Genomic DNA, 15,070 nt, shown 5'->3' with positions numbered 1-15,070 from the left:
TTATTGGGAATTTTTTTTCACTAGGAATATTCCATTTTTCTACACTTAATATTTTGACTATTAACTCCTTTTAAAAATTTGTGCAGTTGAGTGCAGTGAATTCAACTTGTATATTTTTAGTGTATTTTCCCTGCATGTGTCCTAAGTTGCTTCAGTCATGTCCGACTCTTTGCAACCCAATGGACCAAAGCCTGCCAGGCTCCTCTGTTCCCGGTATTCTCTAGGCAAGAATACTGGAGTGGGTTGCCATGCCCTTCTGCAGGGGATCTTCCCGACTCAGGGGTGGAACCCGTATCTCTTATGTCTCCTTACCACTAGTGCCACCTGGGAAACCTGTATTTTTCCCCTGTACTCTGCACCAAATACTGAGTATTTTAGGCAGCTCCCAAACTCCCATGGTGGTGACTGATTAAAGGGCAGATAACTATGGAAGGGCTGTGATTGATGACTCTGGTTGTTATCAATGGTGTTGATTTCCTAACTTCGGGTATCGCTTTGCTCACTATGGGGTGAGCAGTGCCCAGGTGGCCCTAAGATCATGTTTTACTGGGGTATCTCTTGAAAAAGCGGTCTTTCTTTTCTGCTTTGCTTGGCCACCAGTGAGGAGAAAGCTGTCTGTGCTCCTTTGTGAAAATAGAGCTCTGGGTTGGAACTGCCGGGCTTTCTCCCACTGCTGATGTCCCCGTGGAGTAGGACTGTTTGTAAGGAGGGGACACGGGGTGGGAGCAAGTGAGCTTTAGAAGGGTGGCTTGTGTTTTACGAGGCTCTTTCATGGTTCAGGCATGACGAAGCCGACAGATCAGGAGACAGTCGCCACTGAAGAGAGTTTGTTACTCAGTTCCCGAGAGGAAGGGGCTTGCCAGACCATGGCGGGGGGCCACACAGGGAGGCCCCAGGGTCAGTCAGGCAGAAGGAGGGGAGGGGAAAACCTGGGCGAGAGCTTGGACTTGGGTTGTCTGTAAACTTCCGGGAGGCTCCGGGGTGTGGGGCTGGGTGGCGTGGCCTGGTGCCTGCCCTGTGGTGACTGGGGCAGGGGGCCCAGAGTGTGAGACCCGGTAGCGCAGATGGTGGGAGTGGGCTGCAGGCTGGTTAGCTGGCCTATGCGAGGCATTCTAGAAGGCCAGTCGTTGTCTCTAGGAATTGGCTGACTCTGGCAGGGGGAGCCGTGATAGGGCCTGCAAAGCTGCAGATCTCAAAACATCAGAAACACAGATGATTAAACAGCAGAATTGACATAGCTCACTCTCCTACAGCTGGGAGCAACGCATTTACTTAAGCTTTCTGGTGATTTCAGACCATTGGCATCAGCAGTCCTTTAACAAGTACAGTTTTCAATTAGTGTATGAAGGATGGAGAGAACAAGGGATTTGAGAAAAGTAGAAAGGGGAACACTCTTCTAACCTCCAGATCAACCAGTCTGATTCATGAAGTTCTCAGCAACTACACAGAAGCTTTTAATCTGGCTTTAGAACAAAGAAGCAGCTTGACTGTGTTCCTGCTCAGGATAATAGCATTTTGCGGTAGAACGATCTCCGTGCTGCACCCCCACTGCTGACCTGTCTACGAGTCAGGCACGTGGGTCCTGGCCGTGGGGTTATCAAGAGCATATGTCGTGGGGGGTGGCTATGATGTAGTGAGAGCAGGGATTTTTTTTTTTAAAGACTTGGGTTCAGATCTTGGTCCTGCCACCTGCTTCTGATTTTCCTATTGGTAACCTTGCTTCTTGGCATCATAGACATTTGACCCCAGTGATGAAAGGGACGACAGGGCATCCTGGTTTGCCCAGGACAGCATCATTTCATGCCTGCCATCCTAGCATCCCGTCTAGTTATTTGTCCTGAGCAAGTTTCCCCGCTCAGAAAATGGACAGTGCCCCTATTTATTTATTTAGGAAGAGATTTTCCTGGACCTCAGAAGAATTTCCTGAGTTAGAGCCTTCCTTCACAGGCATCATGTCCTTTGTAGGGTATGGCAGATCCAGGCATCACACAGACCTGCTTTGAGTGCCGGGTTCTTGTCTCACTGGCTCTGTGGACGTGAACCCTGACGTTCTCAAAGCCACTGAGGCGCACAGATGGGGACCCAGGCTGGTCCTGAGAATCCCCCAGCTCATCTGCCTCCCGTCCCTGAGGCTCAGCACGTGCTTGATAAACACTGGGTCTCCTTCCTCAGCTCACGCCCCAGCCTGACCTCAGAGTAGGCGAATTCCATACCATTACTTGGAACCACTTTCCACCAACACAAAGCAGAAACCTGCCCAAGAAGTTTCAAAAACTAAGACAAGCATAAGAGGGATGATTTAAGATGTCTTTTAAAAAGCATCTTAACAACTTCCAGGAACCTGGGCCATGTTTTTTTTTTTTTTTCCTCGTAATTTAAAAAAGAAATTCAATCCCTTTGGTTTTGTTCTCAGCTTTAATGTGACTTATCTGGCCTGGGACAGCTGCCCAGCACCCATTAGAGCTGAGAGCTGGCACCCAGTGCAAAATGTTGTCTGTTAAGTGTTACTTATTGCCTCCTCCCTGAAGGGGGGGTGGTGGTGGGAGAGAAGGGAATTCTGAAATGTCTAAGAAATATTAGCTATTAGGGGTATTAGATCATCTTGTCCATTGTGTCTTTAAAAACCTTTTATTTAAACTTTTGCAGTCACTATTTTTTTTCTCTAAAGAAATGTTTCTTAGCTCAGCTTGAAAAAACTCACAAAAGAGGAATCTTCTCTGATCAGAGGACAAGGCGTGCGGTTTGGGAGATCTCTTTGGAGGTCCCTGGGGGCTGTGTCCATCCTGTCTTCTTTCTTCCCAAGGATAGAGCAGGAGGTGCAGGGAAAGGGGGCTCCCTGATCACAGGCTGCAAGGGGTCCCTAGGGCCAGGAGGCGAGATTCTGCTGAAGGAACTCGAGGAAAAGTCAGAGCTGCAGAAGGGAGCCTCGGCAGTCAACGCGAGAGATTCAGGGAAGGTTTTCAAGCACAAAGGCAGCGTAAACAGACAGAAGTCCATGTGGGACATGATCTCGAATCGGGGAGAGAAAGGCTGGGGAGCCTGGCGGGTGTCAGAGGCTCCAGAGAGCAGGTAGACATGGCCAGGCCGCAGGCTGCTGCTGCTAAGTCACTTCAGTCGTGTCCGACTCTGTGCAACCCCATAGACAGCAGCCCACCAGGCTCCCCCGTCCCTGGGATTCTCCAGGCAAGAACATTGGAGTGGGTTGCCATTTCCTTCTCCACTTTCACTTTTCACTTTCATGCATTGAAGTCACTGAGTCGTGTCCAACTCTCAGTGACCCCATGGACTGCAGCCCACCAGGCTCCTCCATCCATGGGATTTTCCAGGCAAGAGTACTAGAGTGGGGTGCCATTGGCACCTTCTCTTTATTCTTAGCAAGCCCCCAGGGCTGGTTTCCTGCATCCGTGCATCCGTGCGGCAGATGGCCAGTTTGCCTGTTCTACTGAAGCCTGGGGATGGGCACCCCCATCCTGAGAAGCAGTGCTTCGTGTGGGCATCGTTACACGTGTTCTTTTAATCACGTTGAAAAGAACCCCATACATGGGCGGGAGAAACAGTGACGAGGCAAATCTGACTTTAACAATGATCAATAATACCTTTGAACCAGAAGCTTAAAAGGTCTCCTAATTTAGGCTCCACGCTTTCTTGGCTGGTGGTCAGGATCTTTTGCAGAAAGAGAAACTACTAGCTCATTAAAAGAAAGTCCCTAGGTCTCAACCAGAACCATATATTTGGCTGTAGACACCTCACTAAATGAGACCTGACTTATTCTCTTGTTTAGTGATGCCAGGAAGTGTGAGAGTATTTTAAGATTGCTTATAATAGAAAATAGGGAACCATTATGACTTATTCCGATGCAACTCCTTAACACTGAAGCATGGAAGGTTCTCCTGGAATACTTCATACCCCCACACTCCTTCAGCAGTGTTGAGTACCAAAACTTCATCTTACAACGTGTGGCATGTCGGATTGCTTCAACATCTAATAATCCATCTTCTAGGTAGACCAAAGATACTAACCCCACTGTCGAACATATTTCTGATTTGAAAATTGCTCAGCCATTTAGAGTTCTCTGAAGGGCGAGAAGGAAAAATGCCTAATTCCATAATATAAGACTCAGAAATTTAACCTAATCGAAGTCCGTGTAAACCAACACCTGTTGGGAACAGAGCCGCAGCTGTCTCAGTGGGTCCTGCAAACGCACACCTGGCCCCAGTCCGCCCACTGTTTCTGGGGAGAAGGCAATATTGCCGTCCAGCCAGTAGAGGGCGGCAGAGCCAAGCTTTTGTCCTCTGTAATCTCTGCCCCAAAGCCCGCTTCATGTTGGTGAAAGACAAAGAAAAGAACCCTGGACAGATTTCTTCCGAGGCAGTGAGCCTTGAACTAAACTAGGGTCGCTATAAATAGGCACAGACGACCCCCTCTCTGTGGCCACCAGGCCGTCAGCCAGTGTCAGGCCTGCAGGATCATAGCGTGTGTCAGTCCCTGACCGGGGAGCCTGGGCTGGGCAGAATCACGAATGGCTTGTTCTTGCAGAGGGGCAGCCGTGGGGGGACAAGGCCCCCATATCACGGCGGACGCACGGTGAGGGGAGTTCCCTTAGGGAACCAGGCCCTCCTGGTGTCAGTGTGACGCCCCATGAGCCATGGAGCCTGAAAAATCATCACAGCCTCCCGCCTTCCAGCCAAGAGCAGCCCCTAGGGAGCTCTGCATTTGGGGGTGATGCCACCTGGGGGTGCTTAACCCAGACTCAATCCCGAGACACCCCGGTGCCCAGGGAGGAAGGGCCGAAACAAACTTGTGGGCGGAAGGGGGTGGGCTCTGACACTGGAGAAACACCCTGAGAACAAGCTTGGGGGTGTGGTCACATGGGTATGGGGTCGTGTGCTGTGTGTGTGTGTGTGTGTGTGGTGACTGGGCAGACTCTCTACTGCAACGTGTGAGTCTGCCAGGAGGGGGAGGAACAGGGGCTCAGACCAGACTCCCCTGACCTCGTTACTCTGTGCAGCAGGCCGCATTGCTGTAGATCCTGGTGGTCTTGCTGACTCCCCAGCGCCAGGCTTCAGAGGACCAGCCTCCCAGGCCTAAGGGGCCTGGTAAAGGCGCTTTCACACACCCTGGATACCAGACACCTGCCACTGGGTACTGCCACCGTGGTCTCCTTCTCTGGAAAGCAGCCTGAATCCCGTCTCAAATCCGATCAAGCCCTTATGTAGCAGAGCTAGGTGGCCAGTGTCTGACCTGTTTGGCCAGTCTTTGCCATCAAGGTGGCCTGGAGGGCCAACAGGAACACCTATTTTCACAGGTTTTTTTTTTTTTTTTTGCCAGTGTCAGCACGAGTAGTCCTAGTGTGTGTTGAGAGTCTCCTGGGCTGAGAAGTCAGCCAGGAGGACCCAGACTCCATCCACAGAGCGGGAGTAACGTTGGCAGTCCAGCAGCCTCCCCCAAAACCTTGTAAAGGACCGCGGAGTGACTGGAATTGGACCAGAGGGCTCCGCCCCCTCCCCAGCTCTGCTCACTAGTTACCCCACTGCCCGGTCCCTAGGCTCAGGACCAGAGGAGCACAGCCAGGCTCCTCGTCATTTCCAGATGCAAAGACAAGTCTGCACGGAAAGATCTAGAGAGATTGGACTCGAGATCACCCCCGCAGATCAGTGGGTGGATGCTGGAGGGGGGTGGAATGAGCCAGGAGGAGGTGATGGCTAAGAGAGCAGGGGTCACAGCGCCTGGGCCAGTGGGGCTGGGAGAAGACCGGGACTGTCTGGAAGGAACTCGCGGTGTCTCCTGGAGGGTCTAAGCAAACAGCAGTGATGCGGCTCTGGTTTCGGGGGTGGAGGAGGGAGCTGCTGCTGGAAAGAGGCGTGGGGTGTGAGTGGGTCTGAAGGCTGCGGGGAAGGCGCCTGGGGCAGGGAGGAGTGGGGCGGGGGGGCGTTGCAGAACGCAGGCCGAGCGGAGGACGCGGAGGAGAGGATCCCCACCCCGGGGGGGCTCCGGGGCCTGCCCCACAAAGCCCTTCTGAGCCCTTCCACACAGGCACCTCATGAGCGCGGCTGCTCGCCAGCCCCACCAGCAGCAGAGAACCAGATGGGGGGCGGCTGCAGCCCCCTTTCCCCTCTGAGCTTCCGCTTTTCCCCCAGCCGGGGTTGGGCGTCAGGGAAGACAGTGCCCGGGCTGGTTTCCATGGAGGCAGCGTGGCTCTTGCTCTAGCAGCGGCCGGAGGGAAGCTGTGGAGACGCCAGAAGGGCAGCGGGCAGGGCGGCCCCGAGGGCAGCAGCCGGCCTGCGTTCCCAGGGGCGCGGGGCCTTCCTGCCTGTGTGGCCATGAGCTCAGGGACAGCCGGGAGACCCCGGGCCCAGGAGAAGCAGGAATGACCCCTGGAGGCTCTGACAGGCGGGGGACGGGGTGGCTGGACGAGGTATTTGTAGGGGGTGGGTGCTGAGGTCCGGAGGGAAGAGGGCAGCTTGGAGACCAGCGCAGGATGCAACGCCTGGGAAACGGGTTCGGCTCTGTTACACGTGTGTGTGCCCTGTGCTTACTTGCTCAGTCGTGTCCGACTCTCTGCGACCCCATGGACTGTAGCCCACCAGGCTCCTCTGTCCATGGGATTCTCCAGGCAAGAATACTGGAGTGGGTTGCCATGCCCTCCTCCAGGGGATCTTCCGGACCCAGGGATGGAGCCCAGGTCTCCTGCATTGCAGGCATATTCTTTACCGTCTGAGCCACCAGGGAAGCCCAAGAAAACTGGAGTGAGTAGCCTTTCCCTTCTCCAGGGGATCTTCTTGACCCAGGGATCCTGCATTTCAGGCTGCAAACCCGTCTCCCGCATTGCAGGCTGATTCTTTACCAGCTGAGCCACCCATCCGCAACCTCAAAGAAACCAGTTTTACAGCAGCATTTTTCACAGATTGCCGTTGTCAAGTAATCCGGGGAAACCCTGACTTGGATAAATAAAGGTAGTGTCTTCAGTGTGAGACTTCTCAGGGTCTTTACAGAGCTGAGGTGTAGTGTATTCCGAGTGCCCAAGGAGGCAAGGGGAGAGATTATATGGCATTTTTCATAATATTTACACCAGATTTTTTTTTAAAGCATCTTGTGAGACCCTAGGAACATACTTTGGGAAGCACTGACTTCTCACAGGATGAACAACGCAGTGTGGCTTATGACCTTCTGCAAGTGGCCTCTGGCCTCAGATCTCCCCAGGATGCCTGCTTTTGCTCAGAACATTCTCTGAACTTTCACCCATCCCCTCGCCAGATAAAGCCAGAGCTGTTAGTCCTCCGCGACAGCCTTAGGACCCACCAGGCAGTGGGGGGAAAATCCTATCCCTGCTTTACGTAGCCCTTTATCACAGCATAATATTTTTAATTTGTTCACACTTCTGTTTCCTATGCAAAATAGCCAGCTCTCTGGAAAAGAGCCACGACCCTTTATTTAATCCTGTTTAACGCCCTGCAGTGTCTGCCAGGCAGCTGTTGCCCAGTGAAGAAGCAAAGGAACACACGGGAAGACACGGAGGGTGTTGATGGAGCGGCAGGCATCGCTAGATGGCTCCCGTGGGCGCCCCCTGGTGTCCCTCCTTTTACTCGCGGGCGACAGTCTGTTCCGCCTGTTTGTACATCCAGCCCTGGTTTCATTTCACACACAGACGCTCCCCTGCCTCCAACTAGGGGTTTATTTCAGTTCTTTCCCTACATCCTCAGCCTGCGTGTCATGTCCTCCTGCTGCTGCTAAGTCGCTTCAGTTGTGTCTGACTCTGTGCGACCTCATAGACGGCAGCCCGCCAGGCTCCTCTGTCCATGGGATTCTCCAGGCAAGAACACTGGAGCGGGTTGCCGTTTCCTTCTCCATCCTGTCCTCCTAGGTGTTCCTTAAAAAATTAAACCCTTCTTCAGAAAGGCTCTCAAACTAAAGCCTCTGTTATAAATAGCTCTGGCTGGCTTCTAAAGGGGTTACCAACCTGTGGGAATTTTCTGTAGGTTTTTCTTGTCTCGCCAAATCGTCTTTAGAAGAGTCCTTTATCAAGCCCGACAAGAACCTTAATTTCTTCCCCTCAGCCAGGGGTAGGGGTTTCTGCAGCTTGGCAGACCTCTCCCGTCTCCAGGTGTCTGGAGGCAGAAAATTGCACGGGCAAGTCCTGCTAAGTAGAAGGAGAAGCCGGCTCTGCTGTCGACTTGGTATGAGCCTGGAAGGCCGCACCATCCATAATCAACATGAGAAGAAAGAGGAATTGTTTTTAAGCAGGAAGTCAGCCTAGCATGATTCCTACACATAGGAAGTGCTGAACTAATCTGTGTAACCCTCAACAAAATGCTGGCCAAGCAAATCCCACAAGCTGTCAGGAGGATCAGGCACCACGATCAAGTTGGGGTCATTCCAGGGTCACTAGCATGGCTCAACATATGCAAACGAGTCCGTGTCAGACAGAAGACACATGATCATAGATGCAGAAAAAGCATTTGATAAAATTCGGTATCCTTCATGATTAAAAAGAAACTCTTGCCAAAGTGGGTGTGCAGGGAACACAGCTCAACACGTTGAGAGCCCTTCACGACAGACCCACGGCCGGCACAGTACCAAATGGCGAAGCGCGGGATAAGGCTGTGTGGAGTACAGGCAGGACATAGGAATAAACAGCTTCCTAGCTCCCCTGGAAGTGGATCACGACAGAGTGATGTTTATGAGGAAATGTCAGGAGTGAAAGAGATCTGTGTTCCAATTTAAAGATGTTTCTGAAGTTGAGGATGATGTGAGATCATTCGCACTTTGGTTTATCTCCTTGCTCCTCCAAAGGGGACCCTGGGCCAGTGGCATCAGTGGGAGTTCAGAGCTAGTTATTAATAGAAACACGGGATTTCCGACCCCACCCAGACCTGCTGAATCCAAACCAGCACGTGAACACGGCCCTTGAGTGATCTCTATGCCCCACTTCCATCCAAGGGGCAAGATATTTAAGAAAAGACTCTCTCGGGTGATGTTCAGCAGAATAATTGTTCCATGCCTGGAGATCACGAGAGAGAAGATGGATGAGCTAAAGTGACGGACAGAAAATTATACTGATTTGAGGATAAGGATAAAGAAGATTCAGTTAATAAAATCCAATAGGACTAAGGTGTCTAAAAGTAGAAACGTGTGAGAGAGTTCTCAAGTGCAAGGCTATTATTTTTTCCTTGTGTTGGATTCCTTGGGCTTCTGTGATGAGTCAACCACAAACCAGGGAGCTTGAAACAATAGAAATGCGTCCTTTCCTGGCTCTGAAGTCTTAAGTTCAGAATCGGGGCATCGGCTGCGCTTGTTTCTCCCGGAGCCCTGAGGGAGAAGGTCCCCTCCTCTCTCCTTGGTCCAGAGTTTCACCGTCCTCGGCATTCCTTGGCTTGTAGGCATGCGGCCCCCGTCCTGCCTGCCTTGCCCCTTGCTGCTCTCCCAGTGTGTCTCTATCTTCTCAATAGACACCAGGAATATGGGATCAAGACCCCGCTCTTCCCCGGAATGCCCTTATCTTAATGGCATCTGTGATGCCGCTGTTTCCGAATAAAGCGCTATCCTGAGGTTCTGGGGAGGACATGACCTTAGGGAGGGTACTGTTTACCCCGCTACATCCATCCCACAAGGACAACAGTGGCGAGTGTCTGCCCCGGGGACCTGACGAGGGAGGTGTGGTGATGAGAGAGGTGTGGCCTTCCCAGCGCCGAGGGGGGCGTTTGGCACACAGGGCCGCCGGCGGACCACAAGCAGGAGAGCCTGTACTTCCTACCTCTGGGGTGCACACCTGCTCGCAGTGATTGAACTCATGTCCTTTGAAAACCTTTGGGTTCAGCAGTCTAAAAACATAAAGAACGTGGCCCTATTTTTCCCCTAAGCAGCTAAGTCTTATTTTATTTTATATTTTTACTTATTTTTCTCCTAAGAAACTACATCTGAGAGAAAGAGGTCAAATAGAAGCCCAGCATCCCTGGCTGAGATAGAGGCCAAATTGTAAAAGGAGACAGGCTTTTAATCCTGCAGATGCTGCTGCTGCTAAGTCGCTTCAGTCATGTCCGACTCTGTGCGACCCCATGGACTTGCAGCCTACCAGGCTCCTCCATCCATGGGATTTTCCAGGCAAGAGTACTGGAGTGGGGTGCCATTGCCTTTTCGGCCTGCAGATGCTAGGCAGCAAAAATAGACGAACTGAGATGGCTAGGGGTGGGACATCCTGTATTACCCGGGAGGCCCAGGTGAGGGTCCAAAATTAGATGGAGAGAGAATGGGAAGTTTAGCAATGCGATCTGGAGACGCCCTGGGCTGAGGTCAGTTAGCTCTGACGATGGGGCCAGCATCCATTCATCCGTCCCCTGGACCTTTATTGGAAAGCCTCCCCCAACAGGTGTTCTGAGCATAAACTAGTGTCCTGGGAGAGATCACAGTCTGTACACAGAAGGGTGTACCCTGAATTCTGAGAACTGGTTGTAGTTCTCACGAGATAGAAGGAAAGTTTGGAGAGATGTCGTCTCATGGTGTCCGAGGGCCAGGGAGGCTCCGCAGACGTGCACTCAAGCTGGGGCTTGAAAGGAGTTGGGGACTGAGTAAGGGGCTCCTTGGTTGAGCACAGCTGCTTTCACGCTAGAGTCGTGCCCTGCCTGCGCGTGGCCTTCTGCAAATAAAATCAGCCCCAGTCTCTCCTGCCTACTCTGACTTTCCCCAAGGACTCTAAAGAAGGTTAGACATTCCTGGGAAGATAGTGGGGCTCCCGGGGGTACTCAAGAAGGCCGACAGAGCTGCGCTGCCCAGAAGTTCAGCTCCTTTGTTCAGACTCAGCCATTTCCCATTTCAGGGGTGGGAACCATTATATCGCTATGAGGGCGGGCTTATTACACAGCATCACACACTTGGCTGCCAGGTTGGGCTGAAGCGACTAGCGACTTTTCTGGGAGGTCACGGTATGAATTAGTGATTCTTCTCTGCAGAGAGTAGGTGTTGTCAGTGTTTACAAGCAAGCCTCGAGACAGCCATAGACAGATGACTGTGACTTGTTTCCAACGTGCTTAACGAGGGAAGCTGCTCTTGGCTTTGATCATTCCAGTTTGGGAAACTCAGTTTATCAGCATGAGACAAGCATCCCATCTGACAGTCACAGGTCAGGGGGACCCTGCATCCCTCCAGGGGATGGATGTTCAGGCACCATGGAAACTCAGGCCGGATGACATGGTTGGCAGTGGCATTTTTTTTTTTCCTACCCTGCTAGAGTCAGCACCTGTCTTGGGCTGACTCTTCTTCCAATAGAGGAGCTTGGCTTTTAAAAACTGAGTCATTTTTTCACAAGAAAATAGACTGTGGGCCCCCAGGGAGGCGGGGAAGAGCCAGTCCCCCCACAGGGAGGAAGAAGGGGCAGGCTGAATGGAACGACTCACTGATGCTTCAGCTTCAGAAATAAAAAGAAACCTTTCACGCCCCGAACAGCTTAAAACCCAGCTTGGATTTCCTGGGGAAGAAGACACCAGCCCAGCCCATTCATTTCAGTTTGTTGCCCTTTATGGTTTCTGCCCGCAAATGGAGGAGGCCCAGCTTCTTGAATCGTATTAGCTACAGACTCAGCATGAAGCCAGCCCTTGCAGGCTTCCTTCTGCCGATCTGTGTTCGGCCCGATTAATCAGACTCGGCCAGAACTCACTCACACCCAGCAGGACCAGTTCCCTAGACAGGCAGCCTGTGCGGTCGCCCAAGTCCCCACTCTCAGAGGGGCACTGAGCTTCGCTTAACACACGTGCGGCTGTTGTCATCTTGAAAGGCTTAATTACTGCCCAGGGAACCCGTGTTCTCAGTTTGCACTGGGCCCTGCGAATTGTCGATGGTCTCCTATGCCACCCACGCCCCTGCCTCCCTCAGCAAATCTCAGATCTTTCCATCTCAGCTCCAGCATCGCCTCCACACAAAGCCCCCACCAGCTGCACCAGTTAGAACACTGACAATTATAACACAGCCTGGCCGACATCAATGGAATAGCATCCTCTGCGTGTCATGCGCTGCCCTGGGTGGTTTGTATGGATTTTCTCCTTTCATCCTCCTCTCAGCAGCCCTTCAGCCTGCTCTTGCTGGATCTTCAGGATCTGTGGGGGCCTGGGGACTTGTCCATCCAGGAGGACACTCACCTCCCACAATCGAGTTGTGAGAGCATAGTCTTTGACGATTTGAATATGAAATGTCCCAGCTAAGAGGAAGAGCCTAAGTTGTGTCTGACTCTCGCGACCCCATGGACAGTAGCCCGCCAGGCTTCTCTGTCCATGGGATTCTGCAGGCAAGAATACTGGAGCGGGTTGCCATTTCCTTCGCCAGGGTCTAAATTCCATTTCTTCCAGCTGCAAAGTTCCAAGATGTCTTCGTTCAGAACCTCTGGGTGGGATGGAGGGGTGATTCAGGTCACCAAGAGATCTTCAGATTTTTATGGAGATGGTCCAACACTGGTCACTCCGACTAAAAAGCAAAGGGCTGTGTATGGAATCTGCAAAAATGGCGCTGATGAGCCTAGCTGCAGGGCAGGAATAGAGAGACTCCGATGTGGAGCATGGACTCGTGGGCACAGCAGGGGAGGAGAGGGTGGGACGGACTGAGAGCGGAGCGCGGACACGCATACACTGTCGCCTGTAAAAGAGCTCGTGGGAAGCCGCTGCTCAGCTCGGTCACCTCAGCTCCGTGCCCTCTGGTGACCTGGAGGGGAGGATGGGGGTGGGTGGGAGGGGGGATAAGCATATGCTCACGCCTGATTGGTGTCCAATGGCAGCAACCAGCACACCACTGAAAAGCAATTATCCTCCAATTAAAATCTTAAAGATGCTGACACAGCAGAATGGTCAGCCCCTAGGACATCCGTCTCATCACAATCTTTGGTCTTTACTTCCCGCGCCAGCGGCTCGCGATCTTTACTCCACTGCACAGCTCTTGTTTCTTCTATCAATAGTCGTGTCAACCATTGGCCGTTCTGGCCTACGGTGGGAATAAATATGGGCTTCCCAGGTGGCGCTAGTGGTAAAGAACCCGACTGCCAGTGCAGGAGACTTAAGAGCCGCAGGTTCAATCCCTGGACTGGGAAGATCCCCGGGAGGGAGGGCACAGCAACCCACTCCAGTCTGCTTGCCTGCAGACTCCCACGGACAGAGGAGCCTGGTGGGCTGCAGTCCATGGGGTTGAAGGAGTCGGATACAACTGAAGTGACTTAGTACACACACACACAGAGATAAAATATATTTTCTGCACACCAGGAGTTTCCCCATTGAAATGTTTCTTTTAATACTGGTGAAGGGTCCTGATTTTTTTTTTTTTTTAATAATTGTTCCCTTCCACCCAAACTCACAGGTACAAAGGATTTAAAGGCAACTGTTCCATGACCTTCATTGATCAGTTTAAAGCCCTCCACCAGTGTAACAAGTACTGTAAAATGCTGGGGTTGAAGTCACTTCAGGACAACAGCCAGAAGCAGAAGAAGCCGAGCATCGGGCGGAGCAAGATTCAGCCCAGCGCCCCAGCCGTGAAGAAGGCGGCCTCCAGGAGCCCGGCAGAAAAGAAGAGCTAACGTCCCCTGTTAACTAACGGTCACTGGCTGGCAGCGCACTGCCTCGTGGGGAGAAATCTAAAAACACACTGGAGGGAACGCACAGCCTGCAGAGTGATGGGACCGTCTTTTTCCCTCCCGCCTGTTCTCCGAGCTGCTTCCAAAACCATCACCTGCTGTCTTCCCTTTTATGGTTTATCACTTGCTGTCTTCCCTTTTATGGTTTCAGAGCCGGCTTGGCGACCAGACTTACAGGAGACTGGATCCACTGTCAGTCTCAAAGAATTCCCTCTTTGTAGCCTTTGCACGCCCTCACGTTATGTGTCTGTGTATCTGTATGTGAATGCCATATGGCGGACTTGCTCCCCTGCAGACTTTGTCCACAGCCCTGTCCCTCGCCAACCGCCTTCTAACCTCGAGGATTCCAGACGCATCCAACTGCCACATTGACAGAAAATGTGGATTCCGCCACTGGGCCGAGCTGTCGCACTGATGTGAACAATGCTTTTGTAGCTGGAGGGGGCTTTCGAAACGTCAGGCCATTTCCCATCAGCACTCACACATCCCATTATAACGTTCTGTTTAATTAAACTCATCTTTAGATACAAAGTGCAAGACGCATGTATTCACCCAGACACGTGTTCTTCAGAATGTGTGCTGTATTTCACCTTCCCCCAGGATTAGTAATTTAGTACTTTCCTAATATGTCTACTGGAGCACAAACTATTTTCATCTGTGTTTTCTCCGTGTTCTTATAAGCACTGCTTCCAGGTTAATGCACTTCCTACCTTGCTTTCTAAATCTAAGGGCTGCCTGCCCTATGTGGGATTTTTCTGGAAGATGCGTACAAATCCTGGCTGGGGTACACAAGCTCACAGGGTTCTAGCGCCTACGGCTCGTTCTCGGTATGGGGGCGGGGTAGCAAGTGGGCTCCTTCCTGCCAGTCTGGGTCCTGCCCAACTTGGAGCAGAGTGGCTCCCACTGACCCCACTGGGCAAGAGGAGATGCTCTGAAGACAGCTCGCTCAGCCCGGAGTGAGAACGCCTCAGGCCCCAGCAGCATGTTACTAATTACAGACTACTTTTAGAGCCGTTCTAAGTGTATGAAAATGAGTGGGAAGCATGGACACGTCCGGTATGGCCCCTTCCCCCATTCCATATTTCCCCCTATTATTAGTTTCTTACGTGAGTGTGATACCTTTGTTACAACTGAGGAACCGATGTTGATTCGTGACAACTCATTCAAGTGCATAGCCTACACTTCAGTCCACGCTTGGTGCTCACACTCTCTGGGTTTTGGCACCACATGATGACGCGTGTGCAGCACACCCAGGGTCATTTCACTGCTCCGAACATCCTCTGCGCTCCGCCCATTCCTGCCTCCTTCCCTCGAGCCCCGGCTCCTGGGAGCCACTGGTGGTTTTACTGTCTCCGTACTTTTGCTTTTTCCGGAGGTCACATAGGAGGAGCCCTGCAGGAGGTTATCCTTTTCAGATAACTGGCTGCTGTGTAAGAGGATTCAGCCACTCCCTGACTGTATCTGGCAGGA

General features: G+C 52.1%; 1 protein-coding gene across 1 annotated transcript in view; it reads left to right on the top strand.

Moving 5' to 3' along the window:
• Nucleotides 1-13,543, top strand: part of ALPK2 (alpha kinase 2) — a 122,862-nt gene extending 109,319 nt beyond the window's left edge. The window contains exon 12 of the mRNA XM_068993670.1: nt 13,327-13,543. Within this exon, the coding sequence (XP_068849771.1) occupies nt 13,327-13,543 (217 nt within the window). The remainder of the gene's footprint in view (nt 1-13,326) is intronic.
• Nucleotides 13,544-15,070: the final 1,527 nt, after the last annotated feature.

Source organism: Capricornis sumatraensis, chromosome 21, assembly GCF_032405125.1.
Source record: "Capricornis sumatraensis isolate serow.1 chromosome 21, serow.2, whole genome shotgun sequence".
NCBI classification, from domain to species: Eukaryota; Metazoa; Chordata; class Mammalia; order Artiodactyla; family Bovidae; genus Capricornis; species Capricornis sumatraensis.
Note: the sequence above shows the minus strand (reverse complement) of the source record. Positions and strands in the feature narration are given on the sequence as shown.